The sequence below is a fragment of the Lycium barbarum genome, chromosome 6 (genome assembly GCF_019175385.1).
Source record: "Lycium barbarum isolate Lr01 chromosome 6, ASM1917538v2, whole genome shotgun sequence".
NCBI lineage: Eukaryota > Viridiplantae > Streptophyta > Magnoliopsida > Solanales > Solanaceae > Lycium > Lycium barbarum.
Genome location: NC_083342.1, coordinates 10,835,933 through 10,860,382, shown reverse-complemented (window position 1 = coordinate 10,860,382; position 24,450 = coordinate 10,835,933). Strand labels below are relative to the sequence as shown.

At 36.0% G+C, this 24,450-nt stretch overlaps 2 protein-coding genes across 9 annotated transcripts; both read left to right on the top strand.

Annotated features, from left to right (window-relative positions):
• The first annotated feature begins 2,834 nt into the window (after nucleotides 1-2,834).
• On the top strand, nucleotides 2,835-7,101 carry LOC132600754 (wall-associated receptor kinase 5-like). The gene is made up of 4 exons (XM_060314117.1): nucleotides 2,835-3,846; nucleotides 5,111-5,272; nucleotides 5,749-6,721; nucleotides 6,852-7,101. Exons 1-4 carry the CDS (start codon nucleotides 2,940-2,942, stop codon nucleotides 7,099-7,101), a joined length of 2,292 nt encoding a protein of 763 aa, XP_060170100.1. The 5' UTR covers nucleotides 2,835-2,939.
• A 6,875-nt stretch (nucleotides 7,102-13,976) lies between these two features.
• Nucleotides 13,977-22,334, top strand: LOC132600755 (protein DGS1, mitochondrial-like). Of its 8 annotated transcripts, none has more exons than XM_060314123.1 (6): nucleotides 13,977-14,323; nucleotides 15,143-15,214; nucleotides 16,358-16,577; nucleotides 18,161-18,233; nucleotides 18,305-18,333; nucleotides 18,429-22,334. In XM_060314123.1, exons 3-6 carry the CDS (start codon nucleotides 16,408-16,410, stop codon nucleotides 18,664-18,666), a joined length of 510 nt encoding a protein of 169 aa, XP_060170106.1. In that variant the 5' UTR covers nucleotides 13,977-14,323; nucleotides 15,143-15,214; nucleotides 16,358-16,407; the 3' UTR covers nucleotides 18,667-22,334. The 8 variants fall into 8 exon arrangements, with proteins under 8 accessions (XP_060170106.1, XP_060170107.1, XP_060170104.1 ...); XM_060314124.1 differs by having other exon boundaries at nucleotides 13,977-14,800; nucleotides 15,157-15,214; XM_060314121.1 differs by having other exon boundaries at nucleotides 13,984-14,323; nucleotides 15,143-15,283.
• The last annotated feature ends 2,116 nt before the right edge of the window (nucleotides 22,335-24,450 follow it).

Sequence of the window (24,450 nt, the reverse complement as noted above, 5' to 3'; positions counted from 1 at the left end):
CACTCAACAGTTGACACCACAAATGCTGCTAAACACATACATGATCCATTACTGCCTTATCCTAGTGCATATCAGAGATTGATTGGAAAACTACTCTATCTTACTATCACTAGACCTGGCATTTCCTTTGCAGTTCAGAACTTGAGTCAGTTTATGCATGCTCCTAAGGTGTCTCACATGGAAGCTGCAACTGGAGTGGTCAAGTATGTCAAATAGGCTCCTGGCCTAGGAGTTTTGTTGAGTGCAAATGGCAATGATACTCTTTATGCCTTTTGTGATGCTGACTGGGGTTCTTGTGTTAACACTAGAAGATCAATTACTAGTTACATGATTAAGTTTGAGAATTACTTGATCTCTTGGAAATCCAAGAAACAGTCTACTATTCTAGAAGTTCAACTGAGCCTGAATATAGAAGTCTTGCTTCAACAGTTGCAGAAATCATTTGGCTTATTGGTTTGTGTACAAAACTTGATGTTCATTTAGATCTTCTTGTGCCATTATGGTGTGACAGTAAGGCTGCTATCCAAATAGCAGTAAATCCTGTGTTTCATGAAAGAACTAAGCATATTGATATGGATTGTCATTTCATTAGAGAAAAGGTTCAGGCTGGTCTCATTCAAACTAAGCACCTATCACTACTGAACAACAAACTGACTTGTTCACTAAGGGACTTGGTCGTGTACAACTGGTCGTGTACAACACTCTTATCTACTTTCCAAGCTAGGTCTGAAAAACATTTTGGTATTGAGCAATGTCACAGCAGCAGCAATGCAGTAAAGCAAAGCAATGCAATGAAGTGCACAGATACAATAGGTGCAGATCATCACATAGGATCAAATAGTCCAACTGATTCGAGTGTGCATGTGAAAGGTGTGAGCTGTCATAGGCAGTTAGTGAGTTGGCAGTCAGTTAGAAGATATTTTAGCTAGTGGTTAGCATAACAATTCACGTGTATATATATATATATACATACTTAGCTTGTAATCTTTGTACTCAATTATCATAATGAATTCATTTCCTTTCATTCTCTCAAACTTCCATTCTCTCTATTCGATCTGATAACTGTTTCTCTTAAGATTAGCATAGTAGATTACTCTAAATCTGTTATGTCATGTAATGAATTGAATGTTTAATAAATTTAAGAAACCTTTATTATAATTTCATTGGATATGTCTTTTACACATCACTTTGATTAGATGATGAGCCTGTGTTTAACCAAAAAATTATGTAAACCCAATAAATATTTTGTCTAAATCTATTTAAATATGACGTGCCGAAAACTAATTCCTTATTTGTCTTTTTTTAGTCATCAGATTAAAGAGAGAAAAAAAGGACAATGGTCAACATACCTGAACTATCACTTTTTTGTTTCCAACTATCACCACCTATTTATTAGGACATATCTCAACTATTAATTGTTACCTTTTCCTACATGAACTATCACCATCTTATACTGGTCAAGATGTGTTTTCATAAATAATCGGTAATAGTTTAGATTAAAAATTCGATAGTTTAGTAGGAAAATTAATTCTCCAATTCTAGCTTTGTTTGAATAGTGCATCCACAAAGGACAAAAAAATGACTAAGCAACCTACAAGGAAGGTAATTTTCTGGAAAAAAATTGCTATCAGATTCGACTTTGGTTAAAAGCAATACAACAACAACAACAAAACATACGCATTGTAATTCCACAAGTGAGATGTGGGAAGGATAGGATTTACGCAGAGCTTACCCCTATTTTGAAAGATAGAGAAGCTTTTCCTGTAAACCATCGACTCAAAATAAATGTATCCAACGGCATTTATAAAATTATAGAGTGGGGCTGAGAGGCTGTTTAACAACAATATCATTTATAATATTAGCTGGAAGATTATGTTCTGCTAAGATGGAGCATTATTTCTTCTCTCATAGCATCTTTGTTATTTGCATTTAATGAAAAATCGAAGGATTTGGGTTTAATTGATTTCGATAATCTCAGTGTTTTAGCTAATTCTGTGTGTTTTTATATACGACTCTTGAGTCTCTAGGATTATCATACCCTATTAGAGAACAATGTTATTATTTAAGAGTGATTTTGAAGTGTTTAAAGGGCTCCAATATTATATTTCACCAGAAAATTATACTCTTTCTCTCTCTCTCTCTCTCTCTCTCTCTCTCTCTCTCTCTATATATATATATATATATATATATATATATATATATAACGGTAAAAAATATCTTGTTGCATGTGTTGACTCCTTATATTTTGAATCTCATTAGTGAAATTTTAGCTTCGCCACTGGACTGGCAGCCATATTTATAGCCTTGGGAAGATGAAGATAATGAAAAGAAATTGACACTTGAGGATATAATTATAATTTGAAGTATTTTCTTCGTTTTAAAAATAATAAGTTAATTAATTACATGTGTCACGATATCATTGGTGCCTTACACACGCCTATTGGGAAAAGGTGATTGAATACCGAAGAGCTGTGTACTAGAGTTTATAATACCCTTCAGGAAAGGTTTGGTGGGTAAAAGGTTCCTCATATAGGAGTGTGTAAGAGGGATTTGACTACAAGCTAAGGATGAAGAGGGGTAAACTATATATTAAGCAAATTAAGAATTTAAAAGTAACTGTAATTCTTTTTGAAATATAAGAAAATGTCATTTTTTAAAACTTTTTTTAAAATAAACTAACCAAGGGAGTATGAGACTATGAGTGTCAGAGTACCAAGTAGGTAAAACCATTGAGCATTTCTAAACACTCCAAAGGTCATACTATTTGATAAAAAGAAAGATTGATGACCTATTCCATATTCTGAACTCGTACTATAATTCTCAGAAAAGTCATCTCAAAAACCAGACCTTTTCTCTCTTAAATACTGAGACAGTTTCATCAGCCAATATCTAAATTCTTTGGTTGATTCACTTAGCTATAGTTCTTTTCCAAGCCCAAAATGCTTCTTAACATAGCTTTCCTCCACTTGATAATACTAACATGCAGCCTATTTTCAGTTTCATCCCTACAAACCACAACAAAATCCATTGCCAAAGCTACCACCATTACCAAACCTGGCTGTGAAAGCAAATGCGGGGCTTTAACGGTCCCATTTCCTTTTGGTATTGGTAACGGAACAGGCTGCTCGATTGACCCTTCATTTGATATAGACTGTAATGCTTTGTTCAATCCTCCAAAGGCCTTTCTTTCTGGAAAAGATCTCGAAGTGGTTGATTTATTGGATGCTCAGATACTCATCAAGAACAATGTTGGGAGCCGGTGTTACAATCAAACAGGGGGGGTGATTACCGAATACGAGGTGGACTTTAGCTTGAATTCGAAGCCTTTCTCCTTCTCCGACCTCAACAAATTGATGGTAGTTGGCTGCGACGACTTTGGTATGATTTTTAACTTTGAAGAGAGAAACCTCAGCAGTGGATGCATTTCGCTTTGTTCTGAAAGAGAGGACATAATTAATGGCTCTTGCTCAGGTATCGGTTGTTGCCAAACTTCAATCCCGAGGGGTTTGCAGAGTCTTTTGATTTTACTTGGGGGTATTCATAACCACACAAATGTGTCTTCTTTTAATCCTTGTGGCTATGCATTTCTTGGTAAGCCAGATAAGTTCATTTTCAACCGCTCGGATTTGTCCGATTCGAGTTTTCGGAACAAGGTTATAGAGAAAGTTCCTGTGCTGATTGATTGGGCTATTGGCAATGGTAATTGCACTGAGGTCAAGAAAGCAGCTGATTATGCTTGTCAGGAAAATAGTGTTTGTGTGGATTCTGACACAGGACTTGGAGGTTATCGATGCAAGTGCAAGAAGGGATACCAGGGTAACCCTTATGTCAGCTCAGGTTGCACAGGTAAGACAACAATTTAGAGGCCGAAGTGCACATATAGTCGATTTGAGGACCGCTAGATAAGGCCTAACCGAAGTTCATGATTTTTTGTAAGAAAGCTTCAAAATCAACTTCAGCCTCACGTGTCTGAAGTTTCAAAAAACTTCATACACACAGGTCTGAAGTTGGGCTGGTTTAAGCTCGGAAGTGTCTGAAGTTAAGTTTGGTAGTCCCAACTTTATGTCTGAAGTTGTTAGTTACCTGATATGGATGCTTCCATCTTGTGGCATCAATCTAATATTTTTTTTCTCTTAAAAGAAAGTATAAATTACATCAAAAGTATAAAGAGCAGAAAGAGCATGCATCATGTTTTGTTTTGTCTGAAGCTTGCCAATACTGGCTATAAGTTAAATATTTTAAGAAAAAATGGATATAGCTTACATAGCAAGGTAGAAACTGGCTCTCACGTACAATGCCTACCATTTTAGAGGTAGTTGCTAGAGTCGGATTCAGAATTTGAACTTTTTGAGTTTGAATTCAAAATTCTACCACTGCCCATTTAATTACCAGGATTGGAATCTGTTATTTGAGCTAATTTAGTAGATTTTCTTAGCATAAACACGTTTGAGCCAAAGTTACTGGGTGTAATCAACCCGTAACTTGTACACCCGACAAATGGCCGTTAAACATGGAAGGTTCAAATACATAAACGGGTTCCCAAAGTTTGTTTTGTCAAAACAAATTGGGTTAAGAAGGGTCAAATAGTTGGTCATAACCCAAGCCCTCCGATATTTAACGAACCTCCCCTCCTCTTTTATTTTGTTTTTGGAAGAAAAGAAAAGTGAAAGCTAATATATTTTTCTTAAAATTAGCTTATGTTCTTCCATATGTACATAATTCTCAACTCTCTAAATATGCTTCTCTATGTGTTGGTTTGGGTTGTATTTTTTACCCATCCGGTTACACTATTTGACTCAATAGATTGATGGGTCATTCTGCATAGAATGACTTGATATAACTCGAAGTGGTATACTAACTCTTTATCTTAACTTTTCAGACTCTATAGTTTTGAGTTTCCTGTCATGGAATGAACTAGATAAAATCTAGCAAGTGAAGATTAGGAGCTTTTCTCAATGAGTGACTTTTGTAAATTTGTGTGGTAACAAAGGAGGAATTCACCTGGATTCAAGCATTAGGATGGCAAAATGAGAATAATCAAACAAGCAGCAATATTTTTGTCTTTGGTTTCATTCTCTCTTTTTCTTATTGTCATTTGATTAATTTCCAGATGTAGATGAATGCAAGGAGAATCATTGTGATGGAATATGCAATAATTTCCCTGGAGGCTACAGCTGCACTTGTCCACATGGTCAGATTGGTGATGGCAAGAGAAAAGGCCATGGTTGCATCCCTCAGAACTCTAAGTCACCCATCCTTCAACTCTCACTCGGTAGGTCTACTTTGTATCCAGTCAAACACCGTTGTTAAGTTGCATTTCTTCTAATATAATGAAGTTAGCATAAAAATACTATGTAGGTTGATTCATAAAAGACTTAGGAATTTGAAATTCCATATACATAAGTTTCTAGTTTCTAGTTTCCAAATAAGGGATGCTGTCGATTTAGTTTATATATACGTACTGTCTGTTTAAAGAATATTTACACTATCTGTGAATTTGAACTAGCTGTAGCAACGCTAAATTCCTTATTTTCGGTTAGTAATTCCACTCTTTAAGGATGGTCATGCAGTGGCCGCTGCAATTTATTCATCTATGTATGTATGAGTGTGTGAGTGAAAAACCCTAATGGTTTCAGGTCTCATTAATGACTTGATTGTACCTATCAATTATTTGGCATAGTTGAATTAAGTGACTCATATAGAATGTTTTGATAGAGAATGGAATATATTTGGAAAATATTCATGCAGGTTTGTGCTTTGGCTTTCTGGCTTTGGCCATCAGTGCAACTTGGATATACTTGGGTATCAAAAGAAGACAGCTCATAAGACTCGGGGAAAAGTTCTTTCAGAAAAATGGCGGTTTGATGCTGAAACAGAAACTCAGATCAAATGATAATGGCATTGAGTATGCAGCTAAAATCTTTACAGCAGCAGAACTCGAGAAAGCCACTGACAGCTATGCTGAGGATCGTATCCTAGGGCGAGGCGGTTATGGTACGGTTTACAAAGGCGTTCTTCCAGACAACCGTGTGGTTGCAATTAAAAAGTCGAGAATAATGGACGAGAGCCAAATAGAATTGTTCATCAATGAAGTGATCATTCTCTCGCAAGTCAATCATCGAAATGTGGTGAAACTCTTGGGGTGTTGTTTGGAAACCGAAGTCCCTCTACTAGTCTACGAATTCATCTCTAAAGGTACCCTCTATTACCATATTCACGAAGGTGGAGAAACATGCTGCTTTTCTTGGGAAAATAGATTGAGGATAGCATCCGAAGCTGCTGGTGCTCTCGCGTATCTTCATTCTGCAACTTCTACCCCTGTAATTCATCGAGACGTGAAGTCTATGAATATACTACTAGATGAGTATTACACAGCGAAAATATCAGATTTTGGGGCTTCTATATTAGTGTCACTGGATCAAACTCAAGTGACTACATTGGTTCGAGGAACTTTCGGTTACTTGGATCCAGAATACTTCCATACAAGCCAATTGACAGAAAAGAGCGATGTTTATAGCTTTGGAGTAGTTCTTGCAGAGCTCTTAACAGGGCGACTGCCCCTAGATACTGCAGCATCAGAACACGAGAGAAGCCTAGCTGCATTTTTTGTCAGGTCTATTAAGGAAAATCGATTGTTTCAAATACTCGAAACTCAAGTGCTACGAGAAGGAAGCTTCGAGCAATGCCAAGGTGTTGCTGAGCTCGCAAAGAGATGCCTCAGGTCAGTGGCGTAATTGAGCACCCTTCATCGAAAACCTATTTTGTGTATATAGGTCAAGGATTATTTTTTTATACATACATATTAAACTTTGAATGCCCTTACGAAATTTCTGACTTTGCCACTGCCTTAGGTTAACAAGTGAAGAAAGGCCTACAATGAAAGAAGTGGCGATGGAGCTAGAAGGATTAAGGAAGTTCACCAAACATCCGTGGTCTCAAACTCAGGAAAGTCAAGATGAGGAAACTCTTGGATTAATAACAGAACAAACATCAGACCTTTACGCGATCAATATAACTAATGACTTCATCCCTAGCGGAGAATTCTCCGGACAACAGAGCTTGGATAGTCGGATGATGTTACATATTCACAGCCCCCGGTGATCGATTACTCGTGTAAAGCCTGCATTTTTGTGTCATACTCCCTCCATCCCAATTTATGTGGCACTTTTCGCTTTTCGAGAGTCAATTTGACTAAACTTTGAAGCCAAATTGGATTAGATTAACTTAATATTTTAAGATTAAATTTATATATTTGAAAACTACATGAAAAGTACTATAATTTGCAACCTTTCTCATACAAATTTGGTGAAAAAATATATCTTAAAATATTGGGTCAAAGTTCATAAAGTTTGAATCTCGAAAAACGAAAAGTGCTACATAAACTGAGACAGAGGGAGTAACTTGTACGTTGCAGAATGTAGTCCCCTTTTGTACTCTCTTGTGTATATTTTAACCAGTACGAATGTATGTATAATTCCACATTTCTTGAATTTTGAGCATTTGGCATAGTTGAAATTTATGTATCATTTCCATATTTGGCATATCTTCCCTTAAATCTATCAGAAGCTCGCTTTAGGTCCTAAATTGAAGTACAAGCTTTAAAACCTTTTGATAAGGTAAGGTCAAAGAAAATGTAATTGTATCACTCCTTCCATTTCATTTGATGTGAAGGTAGTGTTTGTTGAACGCATAATTTAAAAAAGGAAAATCTTTTGAAACTTGTAATTTTAAATTTGTCAATTGTCATGATAATTATTATGGCTATAAACTCATACCTTAAGAGTAACATGAAAATTATAAATTATGCTATTTTTAATAAAGTTATCCTTCTTATTTGAATATATTAGAGAAAATGACAAAGTGAGCACTTTTAGTCTATAACATATATTTATCAAATTTTGATTGTTAAAATTAACCGGAATTGTCAGGAAAAAAATTAACCAGAAACACTAAAATATTTTGCCAAAACCCCAAAAATCGCAACATAAATAATTACACAAGACACACACAAAAAAAAAAAAAAAGTAGACCAAAAAGAACAAAAGTTGCATAAGACTCTTGATATAAACCAAAAATAACATAAAATGCAATAACTGTACATCCAAATCCTAATTTTCATTAAATATTTTCTATTTTCACAAATTCCGTAAAGTTTAATAATTAAAGTTTGATAAACATTTAATGAGATCACAGATGCTCTTTTTTTGTTTTTTTGAAAAGATGCTCATCTTTGACAAACTTAAAAAATCAAAACTGCTTAGATGATAATTAAAAGACTATTTTGAACGTAATAACACAGATAATAATGGACCATTTTTGTTATTTTCTCAACAGATTACAAATAAAGAAGTGTAAAATAGATATGAGAAAGCAATTTTTTGGCATGCACATTGCATATTTGTCATTGTGTTATTGCTTTGAAAGATACATTGCACCGAACAATGTTGCCTTTTCAAACTCTCACTCACTGCTACTATTAGATTTCCTTTTTTCCTTTCTTTTCTTAAGGTCACTTTATATTATATTATTATACTATAAATAAACAAATTTCATCATACAGGACAACTGACAAGAAAGATGTAGGTATCCATGGTCAAATAAAGAGACTGATCCAAAATGACCCAATAAAAATCAAAGTGAATCAAAATACTCAAAAAAAAAAAAAAAAAAATGGGTACAAAAGTACCTTTAGCGCAGTAAAATACTGCACTATATCACCCAACATAAAAACTCATCGGGTTCCACCACTGGTCCCTCCAGTGGCAAAAAAAAAAAAATCAAAAACCCCATTGGAGGCGATTTCAAGGTGGTCCCCACATCAAAATACGTCGTTTTCTATTAATTTTCTTCGGGAAAGTTTAGATTCTCGGTATATTCAAGTCAAGGAGCAAGATTCTAAGCTCGAATTTTGAAAAAAAACGGCGTACAACTCGATTAACACAACCCTACAAAAATCTTCGATTAAGATTTTTTACTATGAACTTTTATTATTATTTTGTTATATATATTATATTCTAAGCATGTTTAACATTTAATCGTCGTTAATTTCCAAAAAAAAAAAATCAAATTTCATTTTTTTTTGGTTTGATCGGTCTGGGCAGTGGCTTTTGCCACTGTTCCGTTTTTTTTTTTTTTTGTTTAATTCATTATTTGTTAAATGTTTATGAATTGTTAATTTGTTAAATGTTTATGAATTTTTAATTTTTAATTTGTTATATGTTTATGAGTTGTTAATTTGTTAATTGTTTATGAATTGTTTAATATAGTAATGTACTATTATTTGTAAAAAAAATGCAATTATTAATTAATTAGTTGTTAAATTTAGATTATGAATTGATATTTTGTTAATTGTTAATGAATTATTATTTTGTTAATTGATTATGAATTGTTAAATCTATATTATTTTAAAAGCATGAATATATATGTTAAATGAAAAAAGATTATCTAAAAAAGAATAGTTAAAGTACTTTTTTTAATATTTATGTTCATGGAAATAAAAATTATTATGAATTTCATAAATACATACGTGACGATAAAATGCAAAGTTTGTAGGAAAATATGTGGTCTGACGAATATACTCTTTTATAGCCTATTTGGCCAAGCTTCTAAAAACAACTTATTTTAAAAAATATTTTTTTCAAAAGTACTTTTGACTAAAAACAGTTTGTGTTTGACCAATTAATTTAAAAAATACTTTTGAGTAGCAATTAGTGTTTGGAAAAGCTTTTAAAAAGTGATTCTATGTGTATTTTTATCAAAAGTACTTTTCAAAAAAGTGTTTTTGGGCAAAAACTATTTTTTTAGCTTCTAAAAAACTGCTTGTGCTACTCCCCAAAAGCACTTATTTTCTCCCAAAAGCTTGGCCAAACACCTCACTTTTTTAAAAATAAAATAAACTTGGCCAAACAGGCTATTAGTCTAATTTTATCATATTTGTGTTGGCTATTTGGTCAACTAAAAATATATCACATATTCAAAATAGAGTTCTAAACAAATATTACTGCTGAATTTAGATTCCCAAACTAATTAACTTAAAAGTCTTTTCCATCACATAATTCAAAATCCTATGTCCTTACTATCACATATTAAATTTACTGCACATTTAATATGACGAAAGTTAGAAAATAATTATTTTCTTCCAATATTTGGTTGGAGAGTGAAAATAATTTTTAGAAAAGACTATCTAATAAAGATTGATAACAAAATTACCAAATCAAATATTCAGAATCGTGTGAGGAAGTAAATATTTGATTTTTATACATTCAAAATAAATATTGTATTCAAGATAATAAGTAGATATTATTTTTTCAAGTTGCTTATCAATAGAATATAAATAATATTATAAAAATCGACAAGAAATATTCGTGCAACTCACGTACATGGAGACTACATACCCCCAAAATATAGTAATCTCCTATTATGTTAATTATGTCATTGTTACTTTATTTATTTGTGAAATTGTTTATCCCATGTTATTTATTCACAAGATATAATACAACATAATTCACAAATTCCCTACAAATTATTAATTAGTTAATATAATTTCTCTTTAATTTCAAGAATAATGACTAATTTAGTTTGTACAGACCGAACTCTTTCAAGGATCTGAATGTTCCCCCGGGCCTGATGATCACCTGGGGCCCGATGATCACCCAGGGCCCGTTGTTCACTCGGGGCCCGACGATAGATCAGTATTGTTTTTGCAAGGCAATCATAGGTCAGAGTTATTATGGGTTGGTACTATAGGGATATAGACTAGGCTTCGTCCTCGTAGGCTGCAGAGAGCGTGGACTCTTTTACGCAAGAGCCCCCCACACCCCCCCCCCCCCCCCCGTCTTAGAGATATTGTTTCAAGACGATATCTATCGTTGTGTGTCCGTTGGTCGGGTACATCATGATTGGGTGCTCATTACGGCCATGGTTGAGCGGTGGAGGCCGGAGACACATACCTTCCATCTTCGCACCGGTGAGGCCACAATTACACTTCAGGATGTGGAAGTCCTCTTTGGATTGTGGGTAGATGGAGAGCCATTATACCCTCGGTACGAGCCTCCTCCTGGTAGTACATGGGTGACGGAGTTGACTAGGCTCACCCACTTCGTGCCTGGTGCCGAGGGCCAGATGTCGGGACAGAGTCGAGTTCAGATTAGTGCACTCTGCACTTATTTGGAGGATTTGGATCTTGTTGAGGACGATACCCAGCAAGACGTTGTTGATTATATTTATTCGGATTTATAGGGTCCCTCCAAAGTTCCTTCCCTTGGAGGAAAACGCTACATGTTGACTTTCATTAAAGATTTTTCTCGTAAGGTCTGGGTTTATTTCCTAAGACAGAAAAGTGAAGCGTTTCTCTACTTCAAGAAATTCAAAGCCCTTGTTGAGAACTAGACTGGCCGAAAAATTAAGAAGCTCAGGACTGATAATGGTTTGGAGTTCTGTAGTAATAAGTTTAATGAGTTGAACTAGACTGGCCGAAAAATTAAGAAGCTCAGGACTGATAATGGTTTGGAGTTCTGTAGTAATAAGTTTAATGAGTTGAACTAGACTGGCCGAAAAATTAAGAAGCTCAGGACTGATAATGGTTTGGAGTTCTGTAGTAATAAGTTTAATGAGTTGTGCGCTATTTATGGTATTGCTAGACATAAGACTCTCGTTCATAAGCTCCAGCAGAACGGACTTGCAGAACGTATAAACAGAACATTACTTGAGAGAGCCTATTGTATGCTATCAAATACTGGTTTATGGCACCGCCATGATTTCTTGGCCGAAGCCGTTTCTACGGCTTGTTACCTCGTCAATTTGTCTCCACATTCATCTATTAACTTTAAAATTCCCGAAGAAGTTTGGTCTGGTAATCCCGTTGACTACTCTATTATTAGAGTTTTTGAATGCACTGTTTTTGCTCATGTTAATGATGGGAAGCTGGCCCCCAGGGCTGTTAAGTGCATGTTTCTTGGTTATGTTTTTGTGTCTAAAGGATATCGTTTGTGGTGACCTAGCTCCAAGAAAATTATTCAGAGTCGGGATGTAACTTTTAATGAGGTCGTTATGTTATCTTCTGGAAAAGAGTCTGTTGTTTCCTCTACGGGTAATGATGATATGAAAGATGTCAGTGAGAAGGTGGAGGTAGAAGTGAGCCATGAAGCTCACGAAGCTGGCCCTGTTTCTTCTATAGTTCCTCAGGCTAGCGAGGAGGATCCTGTTGATGAGCCAAGTACTAGTACCACACGTCCCGTCAAGCCACAGGTGGAGAATGATCATGTTATTGCTCTTGATAGACCGAGACGAGTTATAAAGAAGCCCGCTCGATATGCTGACACTGATGATGATGGGCTTATTGCTTATGCTCTTGCAGTTGCACAAGAAATTCCCGAAGGAGTTAATCCTTCTACTTACTCTGAGGCAATTTCTTGTCCTAATTCCTCAAATTGGTTAGTGGCTATGCCAGAAGAGATGGAAAGCTTGCACAAAAATAATACATGGGAGTTATGTGAGCTGCCCAAAGGTCGTCGTGCATTGACTGCAAAATGGATCTACAAACTAAAAACTGGTATTCGCGGGGTTGAAGAAGCAAGATGGAAAGCTCGCTTAGTGGTTCGTGGTTACCACCAAAAGGAAGGTATTGACTTATTTTAACATCAAGTTTCTCCAAATTTAAGTCAAAAAGAGCAACAATAGCAAGTAATACTCTAATAGAGGTATGACAAACAACAGGAGAGAAAACTTCATTGCGTTTCTTTATGGAGAGTTAGAAGAAGAAATTTATATGAAGCAACCCGAGGGTTTTGTTGTTCCTGGCAAGGAGCAATTTCTTTGTCGGTTGAAAAGATCTCTTTATGGCCTTAAACAAGCTCCAAGACAGTGGTACAAAAGGTTTGATTCCTTTATGATTGGGCAAGACTACACACGTAGTAAGTATGATAATTGTGTGTATTTTCGACAATCTTCTGGTGGTTCCTTCGTTTACTTGTTGTTATATGTTGATGATATGTTGATTGCTTCTAAAGACAAGTCTTTGATCAACAAGTTAAAATCTCAACTTAATTCTGAGTTTGAGATGAAGGACTTTGGTGCAGCTAAGAAGATTCTAGGTATGGAGATTCACAGGGATCGAAAAGCTGGGAAGCTTTACCTGTCTTAGAGGAAGTATTTTGAGAAAGTCCTCTATAGGTTTACTATGTTTGATTGTAAACCTGTTTCTACTCCGTTTGCTGCTCATTTCAAACTGTCTGCTGACTCTTTTCCTAAGTCCGAGGAGGACATTGAGAGGGTGTCTACTATCCCGTATGCTAGTGTTATTGGTAGCCTTATGTATGCTATGGTTTGCACTAGACCTGATTTAGCTTTTGCGGTAAGCATGGCGAGCCGATACATGCATAATCCTGGAAAGGATCATTGGAATGACATGAAGTGGATTCTTCGTTATGTGAAAAGGTCCGTTGATAATGGTTTGTTATTTGATAGAGCCAAGGCATCGTCTTATGATGTTGTTGGGTTCGTTGATTCTGATTATGGTGGTGATCTCGATCATAGGAGGTCTATTTCTGGTTACATTTTTTCACTGTGCTCTGGTGCTATCTCTTGGAAAGCACAATTACAGTCTATTGCAGCCCTTTCTACTACCGAAGCTAAGTATATCGCTGCAATTGATGGTGTTAAAGAAGCTACATGGTTGCGAGGTCTTCTTATTGATCTTGGTGTTCTACAGGGTACTACCGTTGTATTTTCTGATAGCCAGAGTGCTATTCATCTTACCAAGGCCGATTCTCATCGCTCGAAGACCAAGCATATTAGCGTTAAATACCACTTTATCATAGATACTATTGCTGCAGGGGAGATTGTAGTAAAGAAAGTTCACACGTCAGAGAATCCAGCATATATGTTAACCAAGCCGCTTGCTATTACTAAGTTTAAGCATTGCTTAGACTTAATTGGTGTTCTTCATGCTTAAATTACCCTTCGGGGCTTTATGGGGTGACGAGTGTTGATGTTGATGTATTTTGGTCCAAGGTGGAGATTATTAGAATATGTCCCAAAAGGGTTTATCGAAATTGTCCCATTCCAACTGGGATTCGACTGGCTTCTCCCATTCCAACTAAGATATTGAACGTCTTCAACCCCTATTTAAAGGAGATTTTCGGCCAGAACATCAAGAAAAAGAGAACAACTATTATATTCCACACTTACGTTAGAGAGAGTTTTCAATGAGAGATTGTAATCTTTCATTTCCTTTGATCTCGTTGTGCTTCGACACCCTGTGGAGATCGTTTTGTACTCATCACCTTATAGTTGATTTCTCTGCGCTCCCGTCTTGGGTTTTCACGTAAATCTTGTGTTCATTACGTTTATTGCTTTCTTGCATTATTGTTCTTGTGTTGGTGCTTCATAATCGGTTCCACTGCATCACTCGTTTAATTCTTAACAAGATTTCAGATTCTAATGGGATTTGTTTATATTATCATTCTCCAAGTTTGCAAGCCTTTGTTGAAATTGTTTGTATCTTCTGTGTTTTGGTTGCAAAATTGATGTTTTAAATAGAATAGATGTCCCCATTGACTTCATTTGTTCAATACATAGCTAAAGCTGAGCTTCGTAAATATGCCACCTTTTGTAAAGAAAGCACTAGCTCGGTGCCATTTTATGAATCAAAGGCACATTACCTTTCTCATAAGATCATTTCCAAATTGTTTATTGCTACAAGAAATTAAGCCATGACAACTGATGAGTAAAAGATTGATAACACATAGCTATTTTACTCTAACATTCAGCAAAGATGAAAGATTAAATTCTTGTGCACTGTGTGAGTTCAATTTTTTTTTCTTTTTTGCTTTTGTTTTATTCATCCTACTGCAGCAGTTCCTCTATTATTAAAGGTACTTATGCGTGTATTACTGTTTGCACTTGTACAATTTGAAGGCTTTGGCAGAATAACTTTTTAACAGTTTGCAAAAAAAAAAAAAAACACTTTTTAACCTTTTTGCTTGTTCGTGGTAGTGCTTTTCCATTACTAAAGTTACTTCATCTTTTTTAAATAACTTTCCCAATGCATTCTCCAATAGGATTTTGTGTTGATGGTTTTCTGTGTTGAACTACCCTAATCTATCTGCACTTATTTGATTGGATATCTTCTCATTTTCATCAGCTTCTCTCTATCAGAGACGATCTTTTCCATACATTCAGGAAGAGGCAAAAGGGTGCAATGGAACCTGAAGAGGTGCAGTTAACTGCTGATTCTCAACACACGTTAGTTTAAGTCATCACAGCTCCCTTGAGTTATCTCCAGGTCAATCTAAGAATGGTTAGCGGACCTATAAGCAGGCTCTTTTCATTATCCACTTGTTTAATAGTTGCAGATTTGTCTTATTCCGAAAAAAGTAAATGATAAAGGACAGGATTTTAACATACATTCATTATGCATTGTCCTCTTGCTATTTATTCTGACTTATAAATCATTTTGCTTCATCCCATTTTGCAGTCTTGACAGTATGACACCAAAAGTAGTCTAGAAAGGAAAAACAGGAATATCTGATGAATGCTCGAAGTTGAACAAGCCCAAATGTATATGTTATGGGCCAAATAAACAACCTATTTATTAATGCTCCAAGTGGACATATATACAGGGCAGTAGAAGTTTTAATTCTTTTAAAGCAAGGAGGATTTAAAAATTTGTAATAACAATAAAGTGAAAAACCAGAAGTATGACTTTTATCATTCACCATTACAAGAACTTGCATTATGGAGAAATAGGGGGTGGGATGGGGCACAGGAAAAAGGAAATGTAGAAAATGCACACTTTTGTCATAACTGAAGATCTTAGATTTCTGTAATTTCAAGCGGATACACATCTGAATAAACTATTGTCCTGATGTTATGGAGATAACAAAAGAATGCCAATGTAGCTGATTGTTGAGTTGTTTTTACTTTTTGAATGCTGTTGAGACATTCCCAGCAGAAGTACTGTATCTGCAAGAACTTGGTGCTGAAGCTAGGAGGTTAAGCGTTGTCAAGTGTATAAGTGTCATGTTAAAGGACTACTGAGAAGCCATTTTCTTTTGTAATCATGATTTTTAACCTGATAGTGTTGGTAACTTGTCTGTACTGCACATTATTATGGCTGTATTAGCGATTACTTCTAAGATCTTTTCCTTAGAATCATTAGTGTAGTATTTATCATAAAGAGACCAGCCTGCTGCATGGTTTCAGTATGTGAGTCTTTAGGATTGCCTCTTGCCTTTTACTCTTTTAACAGGCTATGAGGAACAGTTTCATTGCCAGCTTCTTGTTTGAAGTGCAAATAATGTAATTTTTCCAGTCCATTGATTGTTTTGGCATAAGGATAATGATACTGTTGGTGCAGAATGCTGCAAGCTTTTACTGAGCAGTCAAAGTTGGAGAAGCCACCGCAAAATGCAAACAATAACATACCCAGTGTATTCCCACAATGTGGGGTCTGGGGAGGGTAAAGTGTACGCAGACCTTGCCCCCACCTTCAGAGGTAGGGAGGCTGTTTCCGAAAGACCCTCAGCTCAAGAGAAAACAAGACAAAAGGGTCAGATAAGGACAAACATATCAGAAAGGTGGGATACCATCTGGTCTTTGTGGTTTCTTGTTTGATATGTGAAGATGTTGAATCATACTACATCCTGTAGAGAATGGTGAAAACAGATTCCTTTTATGCTATTAAAGGTCAAACTTTTGCTCTTTACTTATTTCTACTTTTTTTATGAGGAATCAGAATTTAAGGTTAACGATAGACATGAGCAATTTAAGGACAACATATTTGGACCCGTTGAGCATTTGCAATTGAGCTAGAAGGTCAGAAATAAGGGCGAGAAGCACCCTAGATATTAGATATGTATTCCTCTGGGGACTTAAAATTTTCTCCCGGAAACCTGTTTATGGGGCAAAAATATTGGTACTAAGAGATATGATGAAAGTCATGGCAGAAGATAAAAATATGATGAAGCCCATATCATTCAGATTTGTTTTCTTATCAAATTAATCAGATATATTTGTTTTCTTATCAAATTAATCAGATATTTGTTGGGCAATTTGACGTCTCATTAGTAACTATAATTTGGTTATCATGTAGATAATAGCATCTGTTACCACCAAAGGTTGTGGTGAGGTAGTAAGTACCGCTCCATCCTTAACTTGAGGAATGGAGTCATCTTTGGTAGGGAGCGCTTTACCCCCGAAATGGGAATCCCCAACATGGATCCAGATTAGTGGGGCCTTAAAATGGGTACCGGACACCGGAACCAAAAAGTTAAAAATTAAAATATGTTGTTCTCTTTCATCTAATCCATGTCATATCATTCTAGCTGATATTATGGATGTTGCACTAGTCACTAGCCTGACACTATATCTGAAGTTCGCGATTGCTTCCTTCCTTGCAAATATTTTAGCAAATGGAGGATTCGTCTTGGTGTATCCTGTGTGTGTTTATCTCTGATAGTTTATTCTGCTCTGAGATTCAAAGAGTTAATCTGACCAACATATTATACATGCAAATCTTGTAGTTGTTGAAGTAGAGTCTTCAATCTAGTAGTATTGATTCAAAATGCCCAAGTTTTAGTAATAGAAGATGGGATAGTATGAGCTCTTGTCATGAATCTTACTTCATTTTAAAGTAGGAAATTTTAGCCAATTTCTAAACACTATCCAGTACTATTAAATGGTCTTTATCCTCTTCTAGAAGCAATTATTGTTCCGGTTTCCTTAAACTGTGGTGCTTCATACATCAAGAATCTGCTTTATATCTTCGTCATTGTATTTCCCATTTCAGCTGGCTACGGGGTTGAATCTGTTCAATTGGAGATGGGAGAGGGGTTTTTCCATATTGACATTGCAGGATAACAAAAGGAAGAACATACCATTTGGTTTGATTTAAGGGTAGGTTATCCATAAAAAGTAATTAGGTTGAGGTATTTGTCATGTTTAGTTAAGCAACTGTTAGTGTCTCATATCATGGAAGGACTTTTAACTCACAAATGATAATCCTAGCTCCATCCTTTGCGGTTTCAAGTAGTCTGGTAACTCTCCATGCTATATGCTGAATTTATGCGGATCAGCGCACATTAGATTATATGCTACCAGACCATGTCTGAAGCAACTTATTTAATTGCTAATATCATGCAATCTGATCTCTTAAGTTTAGGTATGAAAGGGAACTGATGCATCCAATTCAAAATCTCGTATCCGGGGAGCTTGCTCGTGCTCTTCTTATCCAGGTAATGTAATCCACTCTCTTCTGATTAGTTCTTTCTAGTTCTCGCAATTAACATATGTTTCTGTATTACAGGTCCAGAAGCTGAAGCTTAATATTGAGAAGTCAGTTAGTGCTACTCTTCTTGTCCTAAAGATGAAACATCTCGGAATTCAAGTGCTTCTGGTTACCTGATCTGATCTCCGTATATCTCAAACAGGGCTATGCTGGAGCTAGATAAAATTCTTAGAGCAAATGGAATCAACTTTGCTATTTTAGCTGCTTTGCCGGCTTTCTTCCTCTCCCTTATTGTGATCATGGTGATGCGTGGTTGGATTAAACAGGTAATATGGCTGTTCATTTTTCGTCACGATGCAGTTAAAATTTTCCGCAAGTATAGAATAAATGCTTCTAATTATTTGAGGGGAAGGACAAAAATCCTTCTTAATTTAGATTGATTCTAAGGTAAGATTTTTTGCTTTATGTCAGCTCGGTCGTTCCTTGTGCAGGAAGAAGGATACACACCAAAATATAGGCTACACTCACTTCACTTCTAATTGTTGGTTGATAGTTTAACTGCTATTTGCAATTAAGAACTAAATCGTTTGATAGCCTTTTGTATGAGATTTAATATGCTTCATGAAATCAGAAGATCGCTTGGAATAATCTCTGAAGCAACTTTCAGCTTTAGCAATGTTACTGAACAAGGTATTGCAGTAATTTCGATGTATTCTATTCCACAATGTGATAGGTACATATACATCTACAGCTATGCTAATTAGGGAAATAATCAAAAGAGATATTCTATCAATCCCTAAAGATCTGCTATGCTATCCCTAAATATATGTTATGCTATGTACATTACACATAAGAGTGGCTAAATGCCTTCTCTAACATCCCCCCTCAAGCTGGAGCATAGATATTGATCATGCCCAGTCAGTGGCGAATTTAGGATTTTCAATCAGGGTGTTCGGAAAAATAAATGAATCTATTTTTGCATTTGTTTAGGGTGTTCAAAAGTCAATATATGTACATGAACACAGAAAATTGACCGTAAATATACACTATAATTTTTTGCCGAGGGTGTTCGGGTGAACACCCTGGGCTTTGACTCCATCCGCCTCTGTGCCCAGCTTGTTACAAAGATAATCAACTCGAATTCCATTCAATGCCTTTGTGAACAAATCAGCTAGTTGCTCTCCTATCTTCACTGTTGACACCCAATTTTGTCTCTCCTTTATTCCAATTTATTTCCTTGGGCTTTTAAATTTATTAACGAGCTAAATACTTTGTTTTCATTACTATTTTTTATTACTATTAACATCGTTACTTTCATTACTTTATTACAAATTTTAAATGGTTCGTCATCGTTTCATTTTCTACATATTAATTACTAATCACATGATGCATATTACCCAAGTTATATCACCTAGGAGTTAATTAATTATCACAATATGCCAAATAAATGGTCCAGCCCACGTTTTCTTTTTAATGTCATCAGATCAGCCCACATATTCTACCCGACCCGGCCCACTTCACTTATTCATCATCAACACCTAAACGAACCCTAAACAAAAAGGAACAGCCGCAGCCCTCTTCTCTCGTCTCTCTCTACTCTCTCTCCCCTCCATGTTTAGCAAAACCCATTTCTCCTTTCAACCATGGCAGATTGCCACCCCATTTTCGTGCAATACCCTGCCGTCCCTCTACTCTCTCTTTCCTTTCCCTTTCCTCTCTCTCCCATCTCTTTCTTTTTGAGCAAGGGTTCAGTTTTCTTTCAACCATGGCAGACCTTGTCCACCCATTTTCGTGCAAGATATGTATCCTTATGTGAATGACGATACCGGCATAAATCTCTGCTTTTTCAGCCATGTCTGAGCCGAATCACGTGACCACCTGAAACACTTTCAACGTTCAGATTTGAACGCTCCATTTGACTCAACTTTGAATCGGTTTCATTATCCCGCCCAAATCGAAACCCTAGACTTTAATTTTACGCCTATAAAAATATCACCTTACATCTTCAAAAGGGGAGGGACTTTACCACATTCAACATTTTTCCCCCTTTTAGCTACTACTTTAAGTCTTAGAGTTGCAAGATTCCATTTTGTTTCGGGAGTTTTTTTTGACAGCCAGAGCCTCACTCTAAAAAAGAACAGCCAACATATTATTTTCACGATTTCGGTTAGTTACTTTAATCGGGTTCGTTCGAGTTCGAGCATAAATCCGAGACCTCGACGTCCCATTTCACTGCACACAAAACAGGTCAGAAATCCTCCTTCTCACTCTGCTTTAAGTTCTGTTCTACGTAAATTGATGTAGTTGGATTCGCCTAATTTAGTATGATTCTGATTCGACGTGATGATTAGCTATTTTGTGAAGTGGTTTCAGTAGTCATTTAAGTGTTTTGTACTGTTTATGTAAACGTTTGTTCTCGCATTTATGTTCAGCAATTCTTTAGTTCTTGTTTGTTGAGTGTGTTAGCTGTGTTTATGATCCATGTTTGGTTCGGATGTTTAGTTTACTGTTGCAATTTAGCTCAGTCATTATAGTTGCTATTTCAGATTAAATGTTAAATTAGGTATCTATTCAGTCACCAATATGAATATAGTCTGGTTGTGACTCCATTACTGCTTAGTTATGTGGTCGGTAAAATAATTAGGCTCACGGGTTTATTTACGACGTAGTCTTGGTCTAGTAGTCTTGGTCTAATATTATTTAGCAATACATATGATTGGGTCTGTTTTCATGTATTCATTTGTCTTGAAGTATGATTCATGTTGCACAATCCTGAACCTGTTCATTTTATTTGTGATTTAGTATGTGTTTGATTAAGTCGTTCAGTCCCCTGTTCCATTCAATATCTTTTTCTGTTCATGCTCTACTATTAGGCCCTATCTGTTTTGAAGTTAATAAACGAATTCATGCTAGTACCAGTTGAAAGGATCGTAGCCTGTGTATGTCCTGTATTCACTCTTATTTTAGAACAAAGCACTGTTGGTTTAACTCAGAAAAAAATGAAATACCATTCCTGATAATCTTGTAAAGTGGCCAGTTGAGAAGCATACATTTTAGGTTTGTTATTTTTCACTTCTTTCTGCAAAACAAGCTTGTCTGAGTGACTGAACTGATTTGGCTAAGGGCTGAGTTAATCAAGCTTATGAGCCATTTACCCACTCTTCAGATGATATAAAGGTTCTTCGTTTTATATGAGTTTGAAATTCTGTACATTAGAGGCATTTTTTCTTTTTTTTTTGAGAAAACGAAATAGAATGGTTCTGTGTCTGTTTTGACTTTGTTCCAATGTGAATTTCCAACAACTCTTCCCTTTTGTTAAGAATAGAGAGAATGTTTAAGTTTGAAGATGATTTCGGGTTCTGTTTTTGTTAACTTCTACCTATGGGATGATCCAACTTGGCTTTGGTCTTAAGTGGTGTTTAGAATTTTAGGCTGAATTTGATCCCTATACTTTTGACATGCTACGTCTAGTTAATACTGGATTTCCAGATTTTTTATGTTTAGAATTAACAAGTCTTTGGTTTCTGATTACTTCTGGAAGTTCTGGTTTTGTTATGAGACGGTTGAACCAAGTTGTGACATTTAAAACCATGAAACATTTTGTTTGCTATTATCCATGAGAGCTCCATACACTTCTTAATACTAATCCTTCCTATTTAGGCTCACATTGAGCAACTGTCTTTATGCCTGCTGTTAACATGCATATTTGGAAGTTTAACATCATATATGTTTTTTGCCTTATTTAACAGTCCCGTACGACTCTAATCCTCCTTATTATATTTTTTTTTACATGTGCACATCGGAGAAAAATGGAGTCCTAATTCAGGACTCATCACCTTTCGCAATCGGTGTTGGGCCAAAGCCCAACGAAATCTCTCTCGAGTCAGCCTCATCAGCCCGACCCGCAGCAATGTATTAAATCCGTTGGGCCGAAGCGCAACAGCAGCGGACAGCAGCAATTCTGAAATGGGCTGAGCCCATTTAAATCATTTTACTCTATTTTATGTTTTTCTTTGTGTGCATCTAATTTGTACTTTACGACTAATACTTTGTTTGTTAATATTAGATGAATTTTAGCGAATGTTAGAGACCACACTTTGAACCCAAATTTTTAGGTACAACTATTTCAAGAAGTTCGACACGTTCAACAAACGGGTTTAGTCATTTTTCAGATAGATTTTGACCTTTGCCTTTAAATACAAAAGGAGAGACTTTACCAAACACATCAAATACTTTTAGGTTCATTTCATAAATCAAGTTCTAATTAGTATCTTTACATGCTATTTCTTACGGAACACTATAAAACAGAGAAGAAAAAAAATGAGTTATAGAAGAATATCGGAGTTAAACAAACGAAGTAGTGTAGCCAAACTCCGTACAAATATTCCCTTTCCTTCGAATATATATTAATTAGTCATGTCCCTCTCAACACCTAGACTTTAGACCTTTTTTCTTACATCTACATTCTTAGCCTAATTAAATTTGAGTTCGCTTGGTTAACCATTATTAATGGAATTTAGAGGGTGTCTAATACCTTCTCTCTAGGTTAGTTGAACCCGTACCTAGAATCATTTGGTTTCGTAGACATTAAAATAAAATCAATTTTAGATAATTACTTTAATTAACTTTAGGTGCCCTAATTCACCATAATAATTAGGTGGCAACTCCTTGACTTTAATTAATCCCGGAATTATCGGGATGTTGTAAACTATTTTGACTCCGATTAAAATAGGGTATAACATTCACGTATCCAGTGGAAATCAAGTTCTCCTCAATCTTCTCACGAATAAAATGACAGTCAACCTCAATATGTTTAGTTCTTTCATGATAAACTGGATTTGAGGCGACATGAAGAGCAACTTGATTATCACACCAAAGTTTCACAGGGATAATATGCTTCAATACAATTTCAGTTAACAGATGATGTATCCACATAATCTCACACGTAGAGTGTGACACAGCTCTGTATTCAGATTCTACACTAGAGCGTGATACAACATTTTGTTTCTTACTCCGCCATGCTACCAGGTTCCCTCCTACAAAGACACAATAACTAGTGGTAGATCTTCTATTTATCTTGGATCTAGCCTAGTCCGCATCTGCAAAACCCTCAATGCGAGAATGCCCATGATTGCTATATAATATGCCAAGTCCAAGAGCTCTTTTTAAGTAACATAGGATCTGCTCCAAAGCTGCCCAATGTCTAACTGTGGGCGCCGACATGAACTGACTAACCACACTTACTGCAAAAGAAATATTTGGACGAGTTACAGTGAGATAATTTAATTTTCCAACTAACCTGCTGTATCTCTCTGAATCATCAAATGGATCGCCATCATCTTTCATAAGACGCAAATTGGAGTACTGCCAGGCTTGGCAGCTAACTTTCCAGTTTCTGCTAGTAGGTCAAGAATATACTTTCTCTGAGATAGAAAAATCCCTTTCTTGCTTCTAGCTATTTCCACTCCTAAGAAGTACTTCAGTTGTCCTAAGTCTTTCGTGTGAAGATTAATATACAAGAAAGACTCAAGAGAAGAGATTCCTGCATAGTCACTTCCTGTAATGACGATATCATCAACATATACAACAAGGAGAATAATTCCAGTTCTTGATTGCCTGTATAAGACTGAATGGTCACATTTGCTCTTTTTCAGTCCAAACTCCTGAATTACCTCACTAAATTTTCCAAACCAAGCCCGAGGACTTTGCTTCAGGCCATATAAGGACTTCTTCAAATGACAAACCTTTCTATACTCCCCCTGAGCAACAAAACCAGGTGGTTGCTCCATATACACCTCCTCGCGGAGATCACCATGAAGAAATGGATTCTTAATATCCAACTAATGCAAAGGCCAATTCTCTGAAGCAGCAAGAGAAATGAATAAGCAGACAGAAGTGAGTTTGGCTACCGGGGAGAAGGTGTCTGAATAATCTACTTCATAAGTCTGAGCATACCCTTTTGCCACAAGTCTGGCTTAAGTCTCGCCACAGAGCCATCTGGATTAAATTTGACCGCAAAGACCCACTGCTTTCTTTCCACTAGGTAAATCCACTAAATCCCAAGTGTGATTTTCCTCTAAGGCATGTATTTCATCTAGCATTACATTAGTCCATCTAGGATGATTCAGAGCCTCCTTCACTGTTTTGGATACAAAGATGGAATCTAGAGAAGCAATTAAAGATCTAGACGTAGAGGATAAGCGATCATAGGAAACAAAATTAGC

Coding starts and splice junctions, on each gene's coding strand:
- LOC132600754 (XM_060314117.1), top strand. CDS start 2,940: ATGCTTCTTAACATAGCTTTCCTCCACTTGATAATACTAACATGCAGC. Junction 5,273..5,748: donor CATCCTTCAACTCTCACTCG/GTAGGTCTACTT, acceptor ATATTCATGCAG/GTTTGTGCTTTGGCTTTCTG. Junction 6,722..6,851: donor CTCGCAAAGAGATGCCTCAG/GTCAGTGGCGTA, acceptor CCACTGCCTTAG/GTTAACAAGTGAAGAAAGGC.
- LOC132600755 (XM_060314123.1), top strand. CDS start 16,408: ATGCAAACAATAACATACCCAGTGTATTCCCACAATGTGGGGTCTGGG. Junction 16,578..18,160: donor AGGACAAACATATCAGAAAG/GTGGGATACCAT, acceptor TCTTAAGTTTAG/GTATGAAAGGGAACTGATGC. Junction 18,334..18,428: donor CTGAAGCTTAATATTGAGAA/GTCAGTTAGTGC, acceptor TATCTCAAACAG/GGCTATGCTGGAGCTAGATA.